The sequence below is a fragment of the Miniopterus schreibersii genome (genome assembly GCF_964146895.1).
Source record: "Miniopterus schreibersii genome assembly, chromosome: 10".
NCBI classification, from domain to species: domain Eukaryota; kingdom Metazoa; phylum Chordata; class Mammalia; order Chiroptera; family Miniopteridae; genus Miniopterus; species Miniopterus schreibersii.
Window position 1 is genome coordinate 56,983,499 of NC_138110.1, and position 22,028 is coordinate 57,005,526.

At 47.3% G+C, this 22,028-nt stretch overlaps 1 protein-coding gene and 1 pseudogene across 2 annotated transcripts in view; one reads left to right on the top strand and one right to left on the bottom strand.

Annotated features, from left to right (window-relative positions):
- The window catches only part of PPP1R16B (protein phosphatase 1 regulatory subunit 16B), a 58,640-nt gene extending 44,596 nt beyond the window's left edge, over nucleotides 1–14,044 (bottom strand). The window contains exon 1 of the mRNA XM_081148788.1: nucleotides 13,705–14,044. Coding sequence (XP_081004914.1) covers nucleotides 13,705–13,954 — 250 coding nt within the window. The 5' untranslated portion in view covers nucleotides 13,955–14,044. The remainder of the gene's footprint in view (nucleotides 1–13,704) is intronic.
- Nucleotides 14,045–20,452: 6,408 nt separating this feature from the next.
- Nucleotides 20,453–21,407, top strand: LOC308562321 (E3 ubiquitin-protein ligase TRIM4 pseudogene; annotated as a pseudogene). The gene has a single exon. The product of its transcript is annotated as an E3 ubiquitin-protein ligase TRIM4 pseudogene (transcript).
- Nucleotides 21,408–22,028: the final 621 nt, after the last annotated feature.

Genomic DNA, 22,028 nt, shown 5'->3' on the forward strand with positions numbered 1-22,028 from the left:
AGGTTTTACAATAATTAATAAATAATAATATAAGAACAAACTCTGTTTCACATGCTCACAACTGAAATTGTGTCCTCCTGAACCAAGCAGCTGATGTGTAGAGATGGAATGTTTCCTGCTTGTTATCTGTGAGGACTGTGGTGGTCTGGGCTACAGGGAGGGGGAAGACAGAGGCACATGGCACAAGGCAGGGAAAACTGCCAGGCAGAGCCAGGAGCCTCAGCCACATGCAAGGACCCTAGCGGGTCGGTCGGCACGGCCCTGTAGCAGTCTCCTGGCTCCAGGTGTGATGCTGAGACAAGAGGGCCCTACTCCTAACCCTGCAGTTCAGGATGCTCTCTCCTAAAAGCAGAGAGAGCTTCATTATGGATTTAATTCAGTATAAGGAATCTCATCCCAAGCTTGCCAGAAAACAAGTTATTTTCAGCATCCGTGGGCAGCAAATGAAGAAAGTCATGAGCCGGAAGGAATGACTATGTAGAAACCTAGCCCATTTGGAGGAAGGTTGGCCACCATGTCTCCCTGACAAAATGTAAGGTGCCAAGTAACTTGGGAGAAGTTTTGTGAAATAACCTAGGGTGGTGGTTTTTTTTAAATAACAAGGGAACAGATCATATTAACTCTGAAAGGTTAGAGAAAGCAATTTATAGAAGCTAATTAGGGTCCCTCCAAAGAGCTTTTGTAATTATAGATGGGTTTTAAACATTCAAATAGCTCAAGCCAAGCAGAATGAATATTGTGACTACCTTAAGAAATGATACAGGAAGCCCGGATATTCCAGGTACCTTGAGTTCTAGGGTCTCAGTAATGACCTGACACAAGTTCTTCAGTAGCAGGCTGTTTCATTTTAGGGACTCTGAAAGGGCTCTATAATGCAAACAGGCTTTGAGTGCTGCATTATGAAGGGTGGCCAAAGCCTTTCAATTCCCACTGGCTTGCGATGAAAACTGCTACTAAAAAAATAGTTTTTTAACTCTTTCATACTAAAGTGCACGTGACTACAATCAGAATTATATCAATGACTGATAGTAAGCTGACACTGAGTAAACAAAGAGAAAATGAGAGTAGTTATGGCAATGAGGGTGAGCAGCAGGATTAGAAAAAAAAAGAAAGAGATGTTAACCTTGCCTCTGGCCCCTTGAAACTGAGGCTAGTGGCAGATAGTAATAGCTACTTGACTACATTCACTGTCCAGCCGTTATCTCTACAAATGTTTTCAGCCATCACCACCACCACCACCACCACCCCCCCGTCATTACTTTCTCCACTCTACAGATGAGAAGTCTGGCCACAAAGAAAGTAACTTGCCAGAGGTCACAAAATGGTGATTAAAATATAGTTTTGTCTGATTCCATGTCCCAACTTCCAAGGTCTGTTATCTTTCTGCAAAGCTTCCCAACCCTTCCACCAAGGTCCCCTTTTGATTCCCTTTTCTCCTATGCCATCCCAGTTTTGAAAGATGCTATCTATCGAGCACACTGCATTTATGAACTAATCATTTGTTCCATCTGGCAGCTGATTATTTTTCTGTTCCTGTTTCTGCTTCAACATTGATCCAGACTTTAACACCAATTACTGAGGGTTCACCATAATATTATGAAATCACATAAATCACTGTCATGGCTATGCAGCTAATGAGCAATAAAATTAAATAAGCATAACCATTCCCTAGTGCTGAATCCTGGCTGCCATGGTTTTAGCATCAATGCCAGCCACACACTGGCGTGCTTGAAGCTGAGTCCAGGGTTCCCAGATAGAGAACCCTGGTAACAGTGTGTGCATTGGCGCTTGCTTTCTTGGAACCCTGAGACCACCATGCTGGATGAAGCCCAGGCCGAAAGACCACATGGAGAGAGAATCCCAGCCATCCCAGCTGAGAACAGACACAGGCTGACCCACTGGCTCATTGCAGCCTCATGGATGAGCCCAGGCAAGACCAGCAGAACTACTTAGTTAACCCAAAGAATTACAGAGAAATAAATTGTTGTTTTAAGCCACTAAGTGTTTCAGGGTGGTTTGTTATGCAACAGTAGGCAACAGATACAGCATAGTTCTTGATGATGACTCACCTGGAGAAGGGCCATTACTACTTCTGTGGTGCCCAGGGAATTGGGGTTCTTAAGCCAGAATGCCTGTGTCCTAGGATTTCTCTAGAAGGACTGGGAACCTTGACTCCTCCATCAAGATTTGGACTTCATTTGACTTTTCCTGTGTAAATGGCAAAGGTACTATTTCCCTCTTCCCGAGTTAGCAAGTCTCATATGTCTCCCTTCTTTGTCTTCACTTCCACACCGGACACATTTCCTCATCAAATATGGAAGACAGAGGATGGGGCCGTGAGACCAGTCTGTTTTATTGGCACAAACATGGGATAAATGTGCTGGACAATGCAATGCTCTGAGCAGATTCTGAAACATTCTTTTATTAGTCCAACTCCAGCCTTCCTCCACATGGTTGTTTGATGACCCTGGCTTTGCTGGCTGTTGAAAGATTTAGCTTTTACGTATTTAAAGAGCCTCTGAGTTTCTTTGACAAATGACCATTTTCTCACTCCATTAGAAAGGAAACAGTGGTCCTTAGAAGCCAAGCAAGAATAAATCATGCTAGAAATATCCCATCTATCTCCTCAACAGGGTCACTAGACTGAGAAATGTCAAAGACAGAGAATGTCTGGGCTCCAGTGAGCATCTGACAAGCCTCCCATGTATCTCCTTATCAATACCTTGGGGAACCACTGCTTCAGTGTCATAGCGTTTTGGGTTTGAGGAGGTTCCAGGACAGTTCCAATTGGCTGAATCCCCCAGGGTGGCATCACCTAGGTAACGGACCACGGTTTACAAGTCTCCACAAGTGATTTCTTCCCCCAAGAGAAGTCTCATTTGATCCAAGCAATAGGAGGCTGCCCAATAAAACTACAATGCAGTTTCATGCAAGAAAGAGAATTGCCTGGCATGCTAGAAATTCATTTAAGCATGGTCACTCCTTCTGTATCTGCAGGAGGACCTGGCTGGAATGCCATTCATAAGTGTCATTATAACCAGAGGGTTGTACGGAGGGACATGATCATCCTGTTTAATGGCATTATGTCAAGATGGGTTTCCATAACCACACTGTCCTAAGCACAGAACAGTAATCTTCAAAGTTGTTGGTCGTGTGAGCCTCTCCCCTGGATGGTACTTAGCATTGGTCATGAATGATCTTCTAGCCTCCGTTTTCTAGGCATCTGTTCTGTACAAGGCTCTCTTTATAATAATATTATCCACTGCTAAGGAGGTTGATACTGTGCCCTCTTCAAAGTTGCTTTGCTAGTCTCTGAGCCCCAGCATGGCCTGGTCTAGTCTCTCACTCACTGTGCACTGTCCAGATGTCCAGATGGTGTTCCATGAATGTCTGTGCATGAATCTCTGCTATAATTTAATCCTCAGAGCTAAATCTTCCAACTTTTCATAAGAAGGGAAGGCTCTTTTTTCTTAGTAGAGACTCTTGCTATTGTTCCCACATACCAACTACAAATAACATTATAGTTAAGTTCATTTCAATTGAACAACTATCCCCAATGGGTAATGATTGACTCGGATAGATATTTTAGAAAGAAACAACAGACCAAAATGGAGTCACTTTCACCAAGGCACCAAGCCACATCACCAAACCCAAACTTAGTAACTAATCCTTATTTCAGCCTCTCCCAGGAGTGAAATTGTAACCCAATCAGTCTAGAATTTCCTGACCAACACTAGAGAGGTAATCTCCCTGATAAAACCCCATGCCTTCCCCTAAGGAAAGGGGTCCTTGCCTGAAATAATCCACTCTTTTAACTTTTTAGTTCCACCCTCTTTCTGCCTATAAACACCTTTCATTTTGTACAAATCATCAGAGTGCCCTTCTAGTTGCTAGATGGGATGCTACCTGGTTCATGAATTGCTTAATAGACAATTAGGTCTTCAAACTTACTCGGTTGAATTGTGTTCTTTAAGATACATTATTATGGGTTGTGTCCCAGGCTCTGTCTTTGGCCATGACCTGTCCAACATTTTTACCAGGGATTTGAATAACAGTCCAGGATTTGCTGTCCAACACAGTAGCCTAACAGTTCACCTGTAGCCTAACCACGGCTGACTACTTAAATTAATTTAAATTAAATAAAACCTAAACTTTAGTTCCTCAATCATCCTAGTCACATTTTAAGTGCTCAATAGTCACATGACTATTCTGGTAGCTGCTAGTGTATTTCCATCATTAGAAAAAGTTCTATTAGATAACTCTGGTCCAGAAGACAAGGGCTCCTAGCGTTTATGAATGACAAACGGGCATAACTCGCTCCACCTTCTTGCGCTTTGCAGATAGTGCGCTTTTTACAAATTGAAGGTTTGGGGCAACCCTGCATTAAGCAAGTCTGTTGGCACCATTTTTGAACAGCAATTGCTCACTTAGTGTCTCTGTGTCACATTTTGGTAATTCCCACAGTATTTCAAACGTTTTCAGTATTATTATATTTGTTATGGTGATCTGTGATCCGTCAGCTGCCATCAACATCGAGGCCATACCTCCCCATCAGCAAAAAGATTAGACTTACTGAAGGCTCAGATGATGGCTAGCATTTTTTAGTGCTATAAAGTATGCAAATGAATGGGTATGGCTGTGTTCCAATAAAACTTTATTTACAAAAACAGATGGGGGGAACATTTGGCCTTCCAGCCATAGTTTTCTGACCCGTTATAGAGGGATAAAAATGAACAACAAAATAATGGAAAAAAGCCTTATCATTCAGTTTGACTACATAAAAATTAAGAACTCTGGGGCATAAAAACACTACTACTATAAACAAAATGTGAAAACACACACACACACAATGCCAAAACTTTTGCACCATGCGTGACAATGAAGGTTAGCATCTCCTCCATTTCCATTCTTTCCCTCTCTCTCCCCCCCCCACACACAAACATACGATCATTAAAATTAATAAGAAAAGGAAACACACTAGTGAAAATGGACAACTCAGAGAAAGAAACAAAATGACCAGTAAGCTCATGAACAGGCAAGTATTCAACCTTCAACTTCTCAACTCTATGCAAATTAAAACAACAGGACATTTCCCATACATCCACTGTGTGAGCAGAGGTGTTCTCAGTGTCATCGTCCTGTTGATGAGGAGGACAGCGGCGAGGCAGGCCTGGAACTCACTGCCGGTGGGAGAGCGAACTGACCGAATGAGCTTTTCGGATGTTTACACCCTCAGATCTATTGAACCTCTAGGAATCTACCCTACGTAAACAATCAGGTGGTGGCCAAATACTTTCATACAATGATAATCACCATGGCACAATTTGTAGTAGCAAAAATTGGAAACAACCTCAAAATCCAATAATAGGAGAGTGGTTACATAAATCCTGGTACATTCAGACACGGGTCCCCGTGAAGTCATCATTAAAAACCTCTTTTCCAAAGACTATATAAGGACAAGGTAAAGTAGTCAACCGCTGAGGAACATCTGACGCAAGCTGACAGTCATTCCTTCTAAAAACATCTTCCGCCCTGGGCTTCTCAGATGCTGCACCATCCTAAAATTCTTTCCACCACCCTGACAGCTTGGCCTCGCCTTTGCTCCCTTATGCACATGGGCCCAACATGGAGCTACTGAGGTGTACAGGGCTCTCTCTTGGGGTTCCTTCCTGGGTCTCCCTACCTTGCTTCCTAGATGGTCTCATACAGTCTCCTAGCTTTAAAAAGATTACTTAAAATGGGGGGTGGGGGGAAGCCCTGGCTGGGTGGCTGAGTTGGTTAGAGCATCGTCCCAAACCCAAAAGGGAGCAGGGGCCATTCCTGGTCAGGGCATGTACCTAGGCTGTCGGTTTGATCCCCAGTAGGGGCAAGTAGGGGAGGCAACCGATCGATTTTCCCTCTCACATCAATGTTTCTCTCTCTCTCTATTTCTCTCTCTCCCTTCTTCTCTAAGTCAAGTTTTAAAAAAACAACAACACACATATCCTCTGTGTGGCAAAGTGAGAAGCACACATGGAGAATGATCGCTTTCTCGGCCTGCATTGGTGGAGCGATTAAGCTGTGTGCCGAGCTACCCCTCCTCCCACTGAACACCGTCTCTACTTAGACAATGACCAGCGAACAATGATTGTCAGTCCTTTTCTCTAAAGTAAACAGAGAGTCCCTCACAACTGATAGCGTTTGTTGCCAATGACAATATTTGGGCTTTCAAGCAAAAGTTAGTACAGGGTTTTGGAAAACTTGTATCACCACCATGAGCTTACAGCTTCCCAGGACTTCAGGACTTTTCTGGTGAGATAGGTGTTGAAATTATACCTTTTTAAATATTGTATAATGAAATGCGTCAACATGTAGAAGATCTGCTTAACTCAGTGAACTAATATTTTCTCCCCCCTCCCAGTTTTATTGAGATACAATTGACATATAATATTGTGAAAGTTTAAGATCTACAGGGTGATGGTTTGATACACGTATATATTGTGAAATGATTACCACAATAAGGTTAGTTAACGCCTCCATTACCTCACATAATTACCTTTTTGTGTATATAATACAGTGCTGTTAACAACAGTCACCATGCTGAACATCAGATTCCCCAGAGCTTACTCATGACGGGAAGTGTGTACCCTCTGACTGATGTCTCCCTGCCTCCCTCCCCCAGCACCAGCCCCTAGCAACCACCATTCCACTTGCTCCTGTGAGTTTTTTAGGTTCCACATATAAGTGAAATCATAGTATTGTCTTGTCTCTGACTTATTTCACTTAGCATAATGCCCTCAGTGTTCACCCATGTTGTCACAAACGGCACTGAATTTCCTTCTTTTTTATGGCTGAATAATATTTACATATCTATCACATTTTCTTTATTCATTCAGCCAGTGATGGGCATTTAGCTTGGTTGAATAATGTTGCAGTGAACACTGGGGTACAGATACCTCTACAAGGTAGTGATTTCATTTCTTTTGTATAAATACCCAGAAGTATATAGCATATTGCTGGGCCCTATGGTAGTTCTATTTTTAGTATTTTAAGGAACCCCCATGCTGTTTCCCATAGTGGCTGCACCGATTTACAGCCCCACCAACAGTGCACAGGGTTCCTTTTTCCACATCCTTACCAAAGCTCTTTGGTGATGATCATTCTAACAGTGAGAGGTGATATCTCTTTATAGTTTTGATTTGAATTTCCCTGATGATTAGTGATGCTGAGTATCTTTTCATGTACCTGTTGGCCATTGGTATATCTTCTTTGAAAAAAAAATGTCTATACAGGTCCTCTGCCCATTTTTAATTGGATTTGTTAAGAGTTTCTTATATATGTTGGATATTAACTCCTCTGATACATGGACTTGTTTACATTTCCTTTCATTGCTCATACTTTCACATCCAAAAAAAGCGAACCGATATTTTCTAACAGACCAATACAGTGTGTTGTTTTGTGTGTTGTTTTTAAAAAAAAAGTATGCATGGGTTAAAAAGCCACTCAAAATGCAAGACAAACCAATGAGTTTTAACGAAACAGTAAGAAAAGCTAAAAATTGATATGGTGTCAGATTCCACATTGCAATTAAACTTCAAGAAACTGCCACCTGTTGAGTTTGATTGTGGTGTCAAAGAATATCCACAATTATCTGGAAACGCAATTAAAATACTTCCTTTCTTTTCCAACTACATATCTGCATGGGATAAGATTTTCTTCATTTACTTCAACCAAAATAATGTTTCACAACATATTGAAAGCAGAAGCAGATAAGCAAATCCAGCTGTCTTCTTTTAAACCAGGCCTTAAAAAGATTTCCAAAAATATAAAACGAGACCACTCTCCTAGCTATTCTTTTAGCCATTACTTAGCCAGCCGGCATGGCTCAGTGGTTGAGCATCAACCTATGAACCAGGAGGTCACGGTTCGATTCCCAGTCGGGGCACATGCCAGGGTTTCTGGCTTGATCCCCAGCAGGGGACATGGAGGAGGCAGCCGATCAATGACCCTCTCATCACTGATGTTTCTCTCTCTCCCTTTCCCTTCCTCTCTCTGAAATCAATAAAAACATCCAAATAACACACACACATTATTTAGGTTAACATGTGTGGTGGCATCAGGACATGTCTACACATTCTCCTTCCTTCAAGTAGTGGAGCCTAACTCCCTTCCCCTGGGCGTGGGCTGGACTTCATGAATCATTTCTAATGACTAACATATGGCACAGGTGATGGTATGTGACTTCCAAGGCCAGGTCATAACAGGCATTGTGGCTTCCTCCTTGTTCATGGAGTGGGAATCACTCACGCTGAAGGAAGCCAGCTGCCATGTTGAGAGGATGCTCAAGCAGCCCCATGGAGAGGCTCACTCGGCAAGCAACTGGGGCCTCCTGCCAAGAGCCATGTGAGTGGGAAGCAGTTCCTCCAGTCCCAGCTCAACCTTGAGAGGTCCTGAGACAGAACTACTGGGCTAAGCTGCTCCTGGATTCTTGACCCACAGAAACTGTGTGAGATATAAATGTTTATAGATTTAAACTGCTAAATATTGAGCTCATGTGCTATGCAGCAACAGATAACTAGTACAAAAGATAATGGATTTTATGTTATGTTTTCATGAATAATACATATTTATTTTAATTCCTTGATTTTAATGTATATAAGGTAAATATCAATAGAGAGCAAACAATTAAACAAAAGTTCTTAGGGGTTCTCAGTTTTTAAGAATATGAAGGGGGCCCTGGCTGGTGTGGCTCAGTTGGTGGAGCGCCATCCCATGCATGGAGACGTCCCAGGCTCTATCCCCAGCAGGAGGCATGCAGGAGGTGGCCAATCAATGTTTCTCTCTCTCTCTCTCCCTTCCTCTCTCTAAAATCAATAAAAACATGCTTTTTAAAAAAGAATATAAAGGGGCTCTGAAATCACAAAAATTGAGGACTATTGCCCTAAACTCTGTAAATTTCCTCTTTAGTAAATTTTCCTCAAATTACCCCATGGGAGAACACCATTTTTTTCCTATCAGGACCCTGACTGATTTAACAATACCAAAATATTATCAGTGGTTGTTGCTGTTTGGTGTGAAGTATGAGTGATTTTATTTTCATCGTACTGTGGGGTTTTTTTGCTGCACTTTTAAGATTTTCTACAACAAGGATGTATTATTTTTGTAATTAGGAGAAGAAAAACTTCCCTCCCAAAGTCATCAAAAGTGAAAGTCTGAGCTGTGTTTCCTTTAGACGAGTCAGTGGTTTCAGGGTGCCCTGCAGGTGGCCGCTGATGCACCCAGGGGTGGGGTGGGACAGGAGTGGGGGTGGACAAGGTTCCAGACCCCAGCCTATGCCAACCAGAATAGCTCTTTCGCCTGCTTTACATATTGGGTTTCTGCATATTTCATTTAAAGAAAAGTTTCCACTGCTTGAAAAAAGTCTGAAAGCCTTTAGCATGAGAGTAACAACCGAAGGGCTAAATCTAGGCTACAGAAGAATTGCTCGAACTTTTGAATTTGAATACTTTCCATAAAGAAAACCCTGCAGAATCTGAGAGAACAGGAGCCCCGACACATTAACAAATGTTCAATCATTTCAAGGCAGGCTGGGCCCATGTGGCCCTGGAGAGAGCTTTCAGCTAGGGATGAAGAGCCTATCCTGGGACCCCGAAACTAGGGCCCAAGAGGTCAGCAGAAACACCAGGGTCCATAAGGCCCAAAGACACAGATCAGAGCCACAAGTGAGTGGCTCTCTTGTTTTCTAGGGAAAACCAAATGCAGGAGGTGCCAGGACCACCTGGCAGTTAAAAGCATGGGCAACCGCTCTGCCTTCAGAGACGACTGGTCTACCTTCAAGTCCTGGGTCTGACACCTGAAGCCTGTGAGGTCTCCGCGAGTGGGCGCCTCTCGGGTGAGGAGTGCAAAATGGGCTTGAGGATGTAAAAGGATGCAGCCATTCTGGAGAACAGTTTGGCAGGTTTTTTTTAAAGTTAAACAAATTTACCATATGAAGCAGCAATGCCATTCCTAGATAACTCTCCGAGACATGAAAACATATGTCCACACAAAGACTCACCCATAAATGTTCTTAGCATCGTCACTCATCATAACCCTGGATGGAAATCACCTAAACGTCTGTCAGTGGTGAGTGGACAGACACAATGCGTTCTATCCATACCCCAGGGTACCGCAGGACGATAAAAGGAATGATGTCTGGTAGACACCACGCCCCGAGTGTACCTTGAAAACAGTATTCCAAACAAAGAAGCCATCATGGGAGATCACATATCATATGAGGCCATGTAATGAAATGTCCAGAAAAGTAAATAAAGAGAGGCAGAGAATAGGTCAGTGAACACAAAAGGGCACAAAGTTTCTTTTTGGGGTGATGAAATGTTCTAAAACTGGGTTTTAGAACTCTAAGTTTTCTGAAGATTGTTGAATGATAGGCTTTAAATGGGCACATAGTCTGATGTGTAAATTAAACCTCAATAAAGCCGTTTTTTAAAAATGGGCAGTGGGAACAGGAAGGTGGGGCTCAGGCAGGTCTGAGGCCAAGGAGGGTCCACGGTGCCCGGACGCTGGCCTGCGGGCAAGCAGAGTCAGAGAAGGAGAGCGGGTGACTTCCCCAGTGCTGCCTTTCTCTGGAGCATCTCACTGCCCTGGCAGGTGGAGGAGGTTGACTCAGCCGCGGCTGTGAGCTGAGGGGAGCAGGGAGGTACCACCCCACGCTCCCATCCCACCGCGAGCTAACGCCCCAGCAGCCTCCCCAACACCAGCTCCCCCAGCACACGGAAGTCATCCTGGCCAGCTGGGAGCAGTCATGCTAGCAGGAAGCTGAGCGTAGTCGGGGAGACTGCCTGCTGACAGATGGCAGCTTCACACCCCTCCTCCAAACCCAGCACCTGTGGGCCCCAGGGCACCTCTCACCTACCCCCACAGCCTGCCACGGTGCACAGTGCTCTGGCCCTCCATGCTCACTTGGCTGTCCCCAGAGCTAGGCGACCAGGAGTCTGGCACTTTTCTCATTCAAATTTAATACACATACCCTTGGATCCAGCTCCTCGATCCCTCCACATCTATCCTAGATAAACATTTGCATGTGTAGGTTCACTTCAGCAAAAGCAAGACCACTGAAAATCTTACACGCGCATCAATAAGGAACCAGTTCAAAAATCCTGATGAATCCACACTACGGAATGGTATACACGCAGAGGTTAAAAATAACAACACAGATCTATTATTCCACTGCAGATGTACTCGCATGAAAACACCTCCAAGATATTTTGTTGGGTGAAAAAAGGAAATTGCAGAATAATGTATCCAGGATGTCACCACTTACATAAAAAAAAAAGAAAAGAAAAGAAAAATCCCAACTAATTCTCTATTTCTCCAAGCCCACAAATACACAGATGAGAAAAATGCCTGGAAGGAAACACACCAAACAAACAGCAGCACTAATTCCAGAAGGGAGGAAGAGAGGGAGGGAGGGAGGGGGGCGGGAGGGGCTTTTTGCTCTGTACACTTCTGTTTTACTTTTGATGAGAAGAATGTTTGTATATATTTGGGTTCTTTAAAAACATCAGAGTCTTGTACAAAAACAAAAAAGGTGTGTTAAAGTGGTCACAGAGCTGGTGCATGGTTCAGGGTCACTTTTCAGAGCTGTCACATCCAGGATCCTGTCTAATTCTTGCCACACCCCCTTGAGGACAACATTCAAACCCTTATTGTGCAGATTAAGAAGCTTGGACCCAGCAAGTGCAGCCAGCTGCTCAAGGTCACACGCGGGGCTGAGGGCCCCTGGTGCTCTTTCTAACTAGCACAATGGGAGCACACCCGGGGTGAAGGCTGGGCAGCAGGCTGGGGGGGGGGGGGGCGCCGATCTTCTGAAACCGCACAGCCAGCTCCCAGAGCCTCTGCAAAGGAGGGGGAAATGAGACTTTGGGGAGGGGAAAATGAGACTTTGTCAGGGAATAGGGGAGTAAAAGATGAAAGAGGAGCTGATGAACTATCGCCCACAACAAAAATTAGACATCATGATGTGCCTCCCACTGAGTGGGATGGGCCTGCCACGTCACCCGGCAAATGGCACGTGGGAAGGAGCCTCGAGGGGTCATGTCCCCTGAGCCTGGGACTCATGCCTCTGAGGGGGCTGCTTACCCCAGGCTCTCGGCTGATGCTTCCAGGATTGCCTCTCTGCTTATTTCCCAGAGCGCTCTGTGACAGGGCACAAATGGAACTGTGCTTCTCAGAGGAGCCACAGGCATGAAACCCAACACCCTCTAGTGCATTAAGTGCCACCACGTCTCAGTTCTTTCACTGACTGCTTCAGCACCAAGCGTCTGGGCAGAGGCAGGAGCCCAGAGGGACCCAGGAAACATGGCTGGGCCCCTCCTGGGACAGGCAGAATGGATTTGTATACAGAAAGGGACCAGAGGCTGCTGAGGTGAACACAAGACACAAGCATAAAACACAGGACACAAGCATAATGAGCAGGCATGGCCCCTCAGGGCATGCTCAGAGAACAGCACGCTGGCCAAATCCTGGATCCTCTACTTACCCCACAGCGGGAAGCAAACCTACAGGGCCATCAGGCCAGTGACAAGAGCTTGAATTCTGGGGGTTCTGATCCTGCTCTGCCACCTTGGTCAAGGTTCTGGATCTCCCTGGGTCTGAGTTTCCTTATCTGTAAAATGGGTGTTTTATACCTGCCTCTTGGGTATTGTTATATCTGGATCATGGGACACAATAATAATTAAATAAAATATAACAAGTACAGGGTATCCATAAAATTTGGAAACATTATATGGTGTGTATATGTTCATATTGATTTACTCACTCACTCTGTAAAATGAAGATGTCCTGCGTATATCCTTCTGTTTCCCGACTTTATGAACATAACTATGATTATTTTTATACATACAAATATATTATAATTATTTATATTTGTAACATGTTTATATTATGTACCACTTCATATTATATAACCACTGTGAGTACTGTTTTACTTTATTATGTTTTTATTATATATTATTATGTTGTTGCTCTATTTTATTTCATTATACATATAGAAGTATATATGTAGATAATGAAATCTCCGAAAACTCCACAGGAATCGCCTAATCTAATGTTCACAGCAAGCTCTTGAGGTGGATACAATTATTATCCCCATTTTGCAGAGGTGGAAAGTGAGGTACAGGAAGTGAAGTGACTTGTCTACCTGCTAGGGTCACCTAGGAAATACAAAGTCAGCCTTAGACCTGCGGAGTGTAACCTCAGAGCCTACTCGATTAACCAGCCCCTACACCATCTACCTCTGCGGGGAAGGCTAAACGAAAGGGAGACGCCCACAGAGCACCAGCTGGTGGTCTGGCACAGAGGAGGGGCCTACAAAATGCAAGATCCTACCAGCACTGAGCTCCTGGAGGAGAGAGACCCATCCAGCCTGTTCAGCAGATGTCTAGAATGATCGTGTGCAAGAAGTAGGCTGTCAGTAAATATTTGTGGCTGGGAAGGAAAATTATGATGATGTTCATTAGCCAAAGGCTGGGATTCTTGTTTCCCCCCCCACCCCCCCCCAAAAGAAGTCTAAGATAAATTTGGAGCTTTCCCAAGACGTCTGAGGCTGCCCAATTCGGGAGACGGCTGATCAGCCCACCCCCAGCCCGCACCTCTACCGCACAGAAATCAGGGGAGCGGAGGGGAGGGGCAAGCCCTGACCTGGAGGCCAAGGATGGGGCCTACCTTCGTCTGCGTCGTTCCTCAGGGAGGCCTCCAGCAGGGCCACGCTGGCCTCGAAGGTCACCTTCTTCCTGCGGCCGCCCGCGCTGCGCTTCCGCTCGTGCTTGCGCTTGCGGTGCTGCAGGTCCTGCTCGTACTGCGCCCACTTCTTCAGCTGCTGCGCCCGGCGCTTCTGGGCGGCCCGCAGCCGCTCCAGCGTGGGCACCTTCTCCAGCAGCTGCAGCTCCGTCAGCAGGTCCACGTGGCTGGCCATGGCCTCCGGCTCCGCGCCTCCCCACGCCCGGCGGGGCTAGCGCGGTGCGCCCGGGGCCCGGGGAGCGCGCGGGCTCCGGCGGGGCTGGGGCCTCATGGTGGGGCCTGTGGCAGGGAGACAGACACGGGGACGCGCTGGTCAGGCTCGGAACTCGGATCTGATTACGTCACCCCGTCCAAGTTCGAAACACTTTTTTTTTCTATGTTATTGTTTTTCTTCTCTTTTTTTATTAAAATATAATTGACCTGTACATTGTGTAAACTTAAAGTGATCTGATACTTACATATTGCTATGTGCTTACTATTGTAGCGTTAGCTACACCTCCACCACATCATGCCATTAATTGTGGTTATATTGCTATAACGTAAGGATTTATTAATTTTAAAAGAATTAACACTATTTTTAATTTCTCAATACTAGTTTGTAATATGCAAAATATTGACAGATATGATCCACAGAAACAAAAAGCTCTCTGGGATTCTTAATTAAGAGTATAAAGTTTGGTCATTGCTGAACTACTGAGACCTAGAAAATCTTACTTGAAGTATTCCTCTTTGATTGATCTTAAAAAAATGTTTTTAAAGTCATGCCTCTTGCTCTCGTTCTTCCCCAGGTGGAATGAGGAAGGGGCTGGCTTGGCAATACTCCCGGGGCAAAGGTCCAGCGGCCCCAGTGAACCTGACCTCAGGGGTAAACATAAGCCAACAGCAAGGCTCAGCAGGAAGGAAACAGCTAACAGGCTTTGGTTGCCTTTTGTTTTGTTTTCTTCTCTTTTGAATACCTTACAATGCTTTTTAAATTAACTAAACTTTTATTTTGAGATCATTGTAGATTTACATGCAGTTTGTAACAAGTAACACAGACAGTTGCCTTGTAACATCTTGCAAAACTACAATACATCACAGCCAGGAACCTGACAGTGATACAATCTATCAGTCTTATTCAGATTTCCCATCTGACATCTACTCAAGCCCACATGTGTTTAGTTTTATGCAATTTTGTTACATAGGTAGGTTCGTGTATCCACCACCACAGTCAAGATACAAACAGTTCCACACACATGGATCCCTGACCCCCCTCTCCCAACACACTCCTGTCCTTGCCCTTGGCAATCACTAATCTGTTGCCCATCTCTAGAATTTTATCATGTCAAAAATGTTATATAAATAGAATCAGACAGTAGGCAACCTTCAGGATTGGCTTTTTTCACTCAGCACGATTTCCTTCAGATTCATCCAAGTTATTGCCTGTATCAATAGTTCATTCCTTTTTTTATAGCTGAGTAGTATTCTATTTTATGAATGTGCCCCAGTTTGTTTAACCATTCATGAGTTGAAGAACATCTGGGTTGTTTCTAGTTTGGTGCTATTACATTCATGTACAGGTTTTTATGTGAACATATGTTTTCACTTCTCTGAAGTAAATTCCCAGGAGTCCAATTGCTAGTTTGTAAGGTAATTACCATGTTCCGTTTTATAAGAAACTGTCAAACTGTTTTCCAGAGTCACTGTACCATTTTTCATTCCCACCAGCAACATATGAGTGATCCAGGTTCTCTGTCAGCATTTGGTGGTGTCAATGGCTTTTATCTTAGCCATTTAGATGGATTTTTTTGGTTGCCTTTTTATTTTTTTATTTTTATTTTTTAAATATATCTTTATTGATTTCAGAGAGAGGAAAGGAAAGGGAGAGAGAGAAATAGAAACATCAATGATGAGAAGAGAGACATTGATCGGCTGCCTCCTGCACACCCCCAACTGGGGATCAAGCCCACAACCCAAGTATGTGCCCTGACCAGGAATCAAACCCACGCTAAACCGCTGAGCCACGCCTGGCCAGGCTTGGTTGCCTTTTTAAAAGGAGCTCAGAAGATTTGAATTCACAGCCACAACGTATCATCACCATGGTCAGACCTCACTGGGAACTGGGCCACATGTCTATTTTCCCCTCTTCCTCAGGTTATTAGACATTGAATTAACTCCTGTTGTGTGACAAGCCCTGATTGAGAGATAGGTTAGGCACAAGCTCTGCCTTCTAGAAAATCCAGTCTGTCTGTCTGTCAATCTATAAATTCATTTCATCCTCCTGACAAGCTAATGAGGTAAGTACTATTACCATTCCATTTCATAGATAATGAAAATGAGGCACAGAGAGATTAAGTAACTTACCCAACAACACACAGCTAGAAAAGGAACAAACCAATCTGCCTGTGGTTATCAGGAGAGGTTCTCCAGAATAAGGGACAACCAATAATCCCAAAGGATGAGTAGGAAGGAGTTCACCAGGTAAGAGGTGGAGACATGGACTGAGAGGGCTGACCATCATGGAGGGAGTTCTGGAAACAACACACACAGGAGGGAAACAACACGCCTGAAGAGGAGGGAGCTGCCCAGCCCAAAGGGAACAGAAGTCTTGGTGGGCAGTGGTGAGCAACTCGTGGTTATAGAGCAGACCTAACCAGAAAGTCCCCTGTGGTCCACAACATGGTCCACAGGATGTTTTACAATATCATAATTCATTGCTTGCATCTAAAACTTGGAGATTTTATAGTCAAAACCAAATTTTCAGACTTTCTTAGAACATCTCAGTACCTGGCCATGCTGGGCTCACATGGCAACAATCCAAAGGTGTGGAGTGGGACTGTCCCCTTCATATGGGGCACATACCCTCTAATTTACCACACGCCCCACTACCCCATTACTCTCACCTGACCTCCTTCACCAAATGACATCACTTGCTAGCTCCTCTGGTCATTTGAGTTTGCAAACTCTGTCTGAGGCAGAATGAGACAAAAGTCTCAAAGTATCCAGAGGTCCAATCTGCACAAGAGGAGACTGTGAGATTCGCCAGAGCAGAACAGGACCAAGGGACAGGGGAGCCACTGTGTGCACCCACAGGACAGACACCGGCCTCCAGAGCTGTCCAACAAGCAATTCCACAAGGTGCTTATGGCCCAGTGGCTGTCTCGGGAGGTGGCAACTTCTCCATCACTCGCTGGACAGTAAAATTTCCACTATGTCACGTCAACCTAAGTACTCGTAAGATTTCTGTCAGTCCCAATATTCTGTACCCAGACAGCTACTCATTTCTTCATTATTAAGTATTTACTGATCAACTACTAAGTGGGAGGCATCAAAAACATGCTAAGGCTGAAGATAAGAATAACTTAATCCCTTCAGAGAACTTGCCCGGCCATCATCTCAGCCAAGTGTTTCCCTAAGGGTGGAAAGAGAATCCACTCCAAAGGAATTTTCAAAAGCAAAAGCTTAACGTAGCATGGACTCCGAGGGAGCAACTATACCCTTTTCACTTCTTTTTCAATCTATCAGGATTTCTCCAGGAGAAAGTGTCAGTTCAGTACTAACAGACCTTTAGCATCATTATAACCATGCCAATCTCCCTTGTAAACAAAGAGAAGCGGGCCCCAGGCTCACGGCCTTGGGCAAGTGATCGTTCCCAGGATAGAGAGCGATGACACTGTCCTGTTTTCTGTGGGTTTGTTTTCACAGTTACTATTTATGGTACTGATATAAAATTTCCTTTTTGAATAAATCCACTTCTGTGGAAAGCTAGCAAGGTGGTAGCAAAGAAAAATGGCATGATGCTGATATTTGCGTTGGCAAAGATTGTACGTGACTGACATCTGGAAAAGCCACCTGGCCACCCATCCCCAGTGATGGCAATCTTATAAGAGAAGCACACGTACGAGCTCATTACTTCATCTGACAAACAGTAATGAGGCATCTACCACATGTCAGGGCTGTACTAAGGGCCAGGATACAGCAGCGTCAAAGAGAGGCACAGATCCTGCCCACTGGATGGATGACAAAACAGAGGCACAAGGGAGTGGGTGACATGCTCCAAGGATACAGAGATTGAGCAGCACCTCGAACCCTGGGCCTGACTCCCAGTGCAGTGCTCCCCCCCGGGTCCCAAGGCGATGAGCCCCGGGCGGAAGGCACTCACTGCAGGACCTCCCTGGCTCGGGCCGTTGCTGGGGGTTAGGAATTAAGGGCACTTGCCCAGCCCCCTGGAGAAAGGTGAGGACAGTGCCTCCCAGGGGCCAATAAAAGGGGCCAGAGCACATTTTCTGACTCTGCTCTCCCTGCCAGCCCCTCCCACCTCGGCACTCGGGGCTCCCTGGAGCTGGGGCTCCAGGACAGCTCCCTCTTGACTACTGGTTTTCAGGTGACCTAGTTTTCCCCAGTAGACCCACACACCTCCTCCTACCCCTGGCCGAGAAAACCCTGCTTGGTCTAATTAAAGAAGTGCCGCCCTGCAGCTAACACAGCAGCTGGGCCACTCCCAAGAGAGGGTGCTGGCCTGGGTGCTGGGGTAGCCCACCCAAGTCCTGGCTCCAGAGGGCTGGGGGCTGGCCCCGTCCTGAAGCCTGTGCACACCTGTCTTGTACCCCCAGGGGTAGCCCTGGATGGGGATGGCGGCCCAGCCCACACTGCCGGGACTGGGGAGAGCAACAGCATCACCCACACTTAAAGGGGATCCCCTAGGCCTCACCTGGAGGAAAGCCAGCTCCTCGGAGACATGGCGCCCGCGTGCTGTGGGAACCTCCAGGTGGACCATCCTGCGGCGAGCTGCGCAGGTGGAGCCCCGGGGGGGGGGGGGGGGGGGGAGGGCAGGTGGGGGAGGGTCTGCGGAGGCCAGGTGTGTGGAGGCGGGTTTCCCAAGGAGCCGTGTGATAGGAGAAGAGAAATCAGAAGCTAGGTGAAGCAAGGCGGGGGACTCAACGTTTCCAGCAAGGGCTGCGTGGGGTCCGGCGGATGAGCCAAAGCAGCCGGGCGGCGGGCGCCGGGGGCCAGGGCACGCGGCGCGGGGCGAGCAGGAGCGGGCCGCCGGGTGAGCCGGGCTCGGCATCTGCCGCCCGCACGGCCTGAACTTGGCTCCTCCCGCTGCCTGCACAACCCGCGCTGCCTCCAGGGGGAAACCGAGTCAGCGCGCCTCCGGAGGCGGGGGCTGCGCTCCAGAAATGAGCCGCGGGGGGCGGGGGGGCGAGGAAAGTGCTGGGGCCTGGGAGCCGGGGAGGGGGTGGGCGGGATGCACTAGCGACCCCCTCCTCCCCCAAAATGAAGACAATGACAAGAGAATCCTTTGGGGAACGAACGCGCCTCGGGGGAAACAAGAAGAGGAAGAACCTCACGGGGCCTTTGAAAGGCCGTTTCGCTGCGCTCCTTGCAGTTCCCGTTACCACTCTGCGCTGGGCCTGCCGGGCCACAGCGGGTCAGCAACGGCCTAAGTCCAGGCACAGTGATTGGCTGGGGGTGGGCACATGACCTACGCTGGCCCAATCAGAAGCTCTCTTCCCACGGCATGTAACCGGAAGCATGGACCCCACGTGCGGCTGGAAGGGATCTTGCCTTCGGCGGTGCAGGAGGTCTGCCGCTGGATAACGCCAATATTTAGGGGCCTCTGGGCTTCAGCTGTTGGGTTGGATTTTGTGGTGTTTTTAGGGATGCAGGAATGGGGGACTTCAGAAAGGAATGTGGGCTGAAGCAAGACGGGACAGACTTGCTGGGACGTACTACCAGACACCCCACTTCCCCTACAGTGGCCACTCAGGGCCCTTCAGGCCCAAGCTGAGGGCCGGGCCTGAGGAAGGGTGGGGAGGCCGAAAGCAGGCCCCTGCCTCCTGAGCTGGGAGCAGGCGGCCCGGGCCTGTGACTCCTCACTCACTCCCAGGGGAGCAGCGGGCTGACACATCTTTGGACTCGCGCCTAGTGCCTTGAGAAAAATAACACGAAGGAAGGTGAATTCAAATGAAAGAGGTTTCAAACCATGAGTCAGACAGTGTCTCAGAGTTCATGCTGCTAAAAGAAAACGGGTTTTTTTCCTTGAACAGCCCACATCCCATCATGCCAGGTGTCCAGGCCTGGGTAGCCATGTAGGGGAACCCCGCGACTCCCGAGCTGCCTGCCGCTGCCCCGCCGCCCTGCAGGGAAGGGCCACGGCTGGACCAGCACGCACCCGACTGAGTCCCCAGCCCCAGGAGTGCCCCCGGCTTTCCCCAGTCCCGGAAGTGCGCCACGCTTTCCCTGACCCCCGGAAGTGCCTCTCTTTCCCCACTCCCGGAAGTGCACCGCACTTTCCCCGCCCCCGGAAGTGAGCTGCGCTTTCGTCTGCTGTGGGAGTGGTGGGCCGTGGGCTGGGGCTCTGGGGAAGGGAAGCGTCATGGAAGCCGAGAACCTTCAGGAGGAGCTGACCTGCCCCATCTGTCTGGACTATTTGGAGGACCCGGTGTCCATCCAGTGCGGTCACAGCTTCTGCCGTGGCTGCCCGCGCCACAGCTGTCTTCCGAGCTGCGCTGCGGCCCGGCCGGGCCCTGGCCCTGCTGCGGGCGAGGACTCAGCGCCCCGCCCCACGGGGAGAAGCTGCAGCTCTTCTGTGAGGACAGCCAGCGGCGCCGGGAGTCCCAGGAGCGCCAGGCCCACACCACGGCCCCATCGACGGGGCCTTCGGGAGCCACATGCAAAGGCTTCAGACTGAATGCCGCGTGCCGGCCAGGCCGAAGGAAGCCGTGGTGCATGGGACGTGGAAGTGGAGAATGCCACGGAGTGGAAGAGCACGACGAGGGCGCAGCGATTGCGACTCCGTGCGGAGGCTGCAAAGCAGCACCGCGCCCTGGCTGAAGAAGAGCAACCGTTTCTTCAGAGGTTGAACAGAGAAGAGACAAAGGAGCGGCAGACTGAGAACACCTTAAGGCTCCGTCCAGTAATCGCTTCCTGGAAGAAGCGCATCTTAGAAGCCGGGGAGAAGAGCCAGAGCTCCATCTTGGAGCAGCTTCAGAATCCAAAAGATCTTCGGACCAAGAGTGAGGAGCAGGAGGTAGACCACTGCCTGCAGGCTCTAACGGTGACGATGTGCCGTGTACCAACGGCGGAGGAAATGCCAAAGCGATTCCAAGGGCCTGTCAGTTTAGCTGAAGACGCAGCTCATCCTAAACTTGTCTCCTCCCAGGAAGGGAGGTACGGGATTAATGGAGCATCAGCCAGCTCTTGGCCGTTATAGTCTACAGCATGGAACTACTTTACTGGATGGAGGAATCCTCAGCAGACCACACACTTTGTGGAGAGATTTCAACACTTACCCTGTATTTTGGAGGAAAACTTTCACTTCAGAGAAACATTACTGGGAAGTTGAGAACGGAGATAGTCTGGAGATGGCGGGGGGAGGGGGGGGCGGGTGTCCAGAGGACATCATGGAGATTGTTGGTAGTTCAGAAATGTCCCCCCATGTGGGTGCCTGGGCTATTTGTTGAAGTTCTGCTGGCTATCGGCCCCTAACAAGCTTCCCTGTAAGTCCCACCAGGCCAGAGCCAGCTCTTCACAGGGTAGTTTTCCCAGATCGTGGGGCTGAGGGTGTCTCGTTCTACAGTGCTGTGGCTGGAGTGCACCTACATACTTTTTCTCGTTTTGTCTCATGTCTCTGGCTGTGTTGTTGAGCCGTTAGCATCTTTAGTCTTGCCACTAGTGACTGGTGGGAAATGAGGTTATTCTTCCCCTGCCCAAGAATCCCTACCTATATCCTAGCCCAGGGACATCCATTTCTTGGCCTTGTTCTTTCAATTCATACATTTTGACCCTTGGTGGTACATCAGTACTATCCATTCAGACTCCAGTTTCATGTTCTGTTCAACTCCCTGTATGTCCTGTGCATAGACAGACACCGCAGACCCTATTAGTTGCCTTTCTAGTAGCCACCTGCCCCACTTCTCTGCTGCTTTTCTGGTTCTTTCTAATCAAACTGTCTGGTGTGTGCCCTCCATGTGCTTCAGGAGAAGCAGTCCCAGGGGAGGTAATTCTGGTCAATGAGATAGGAGGGGAAATGTCCTGGGGAATGCTTTTGTAGCTTCTAAAAAGAGGTATTTGGGAAGACACCGCCCTTTTCTGATGTTAGCAGCTGTATTGGAACAGTAACAGTGGAAAGGAAGCAGAAACACAGTCTTTGTTGGCATCATCAAACTGTTGTAATTTCCCTAATCCCAAACTTCTCATTATCTAAGATTATTGCTCCCTTTTTGTATAAGGCAGTTTGAGTTGTATTTTGGTTGCTTGCAGTCTGA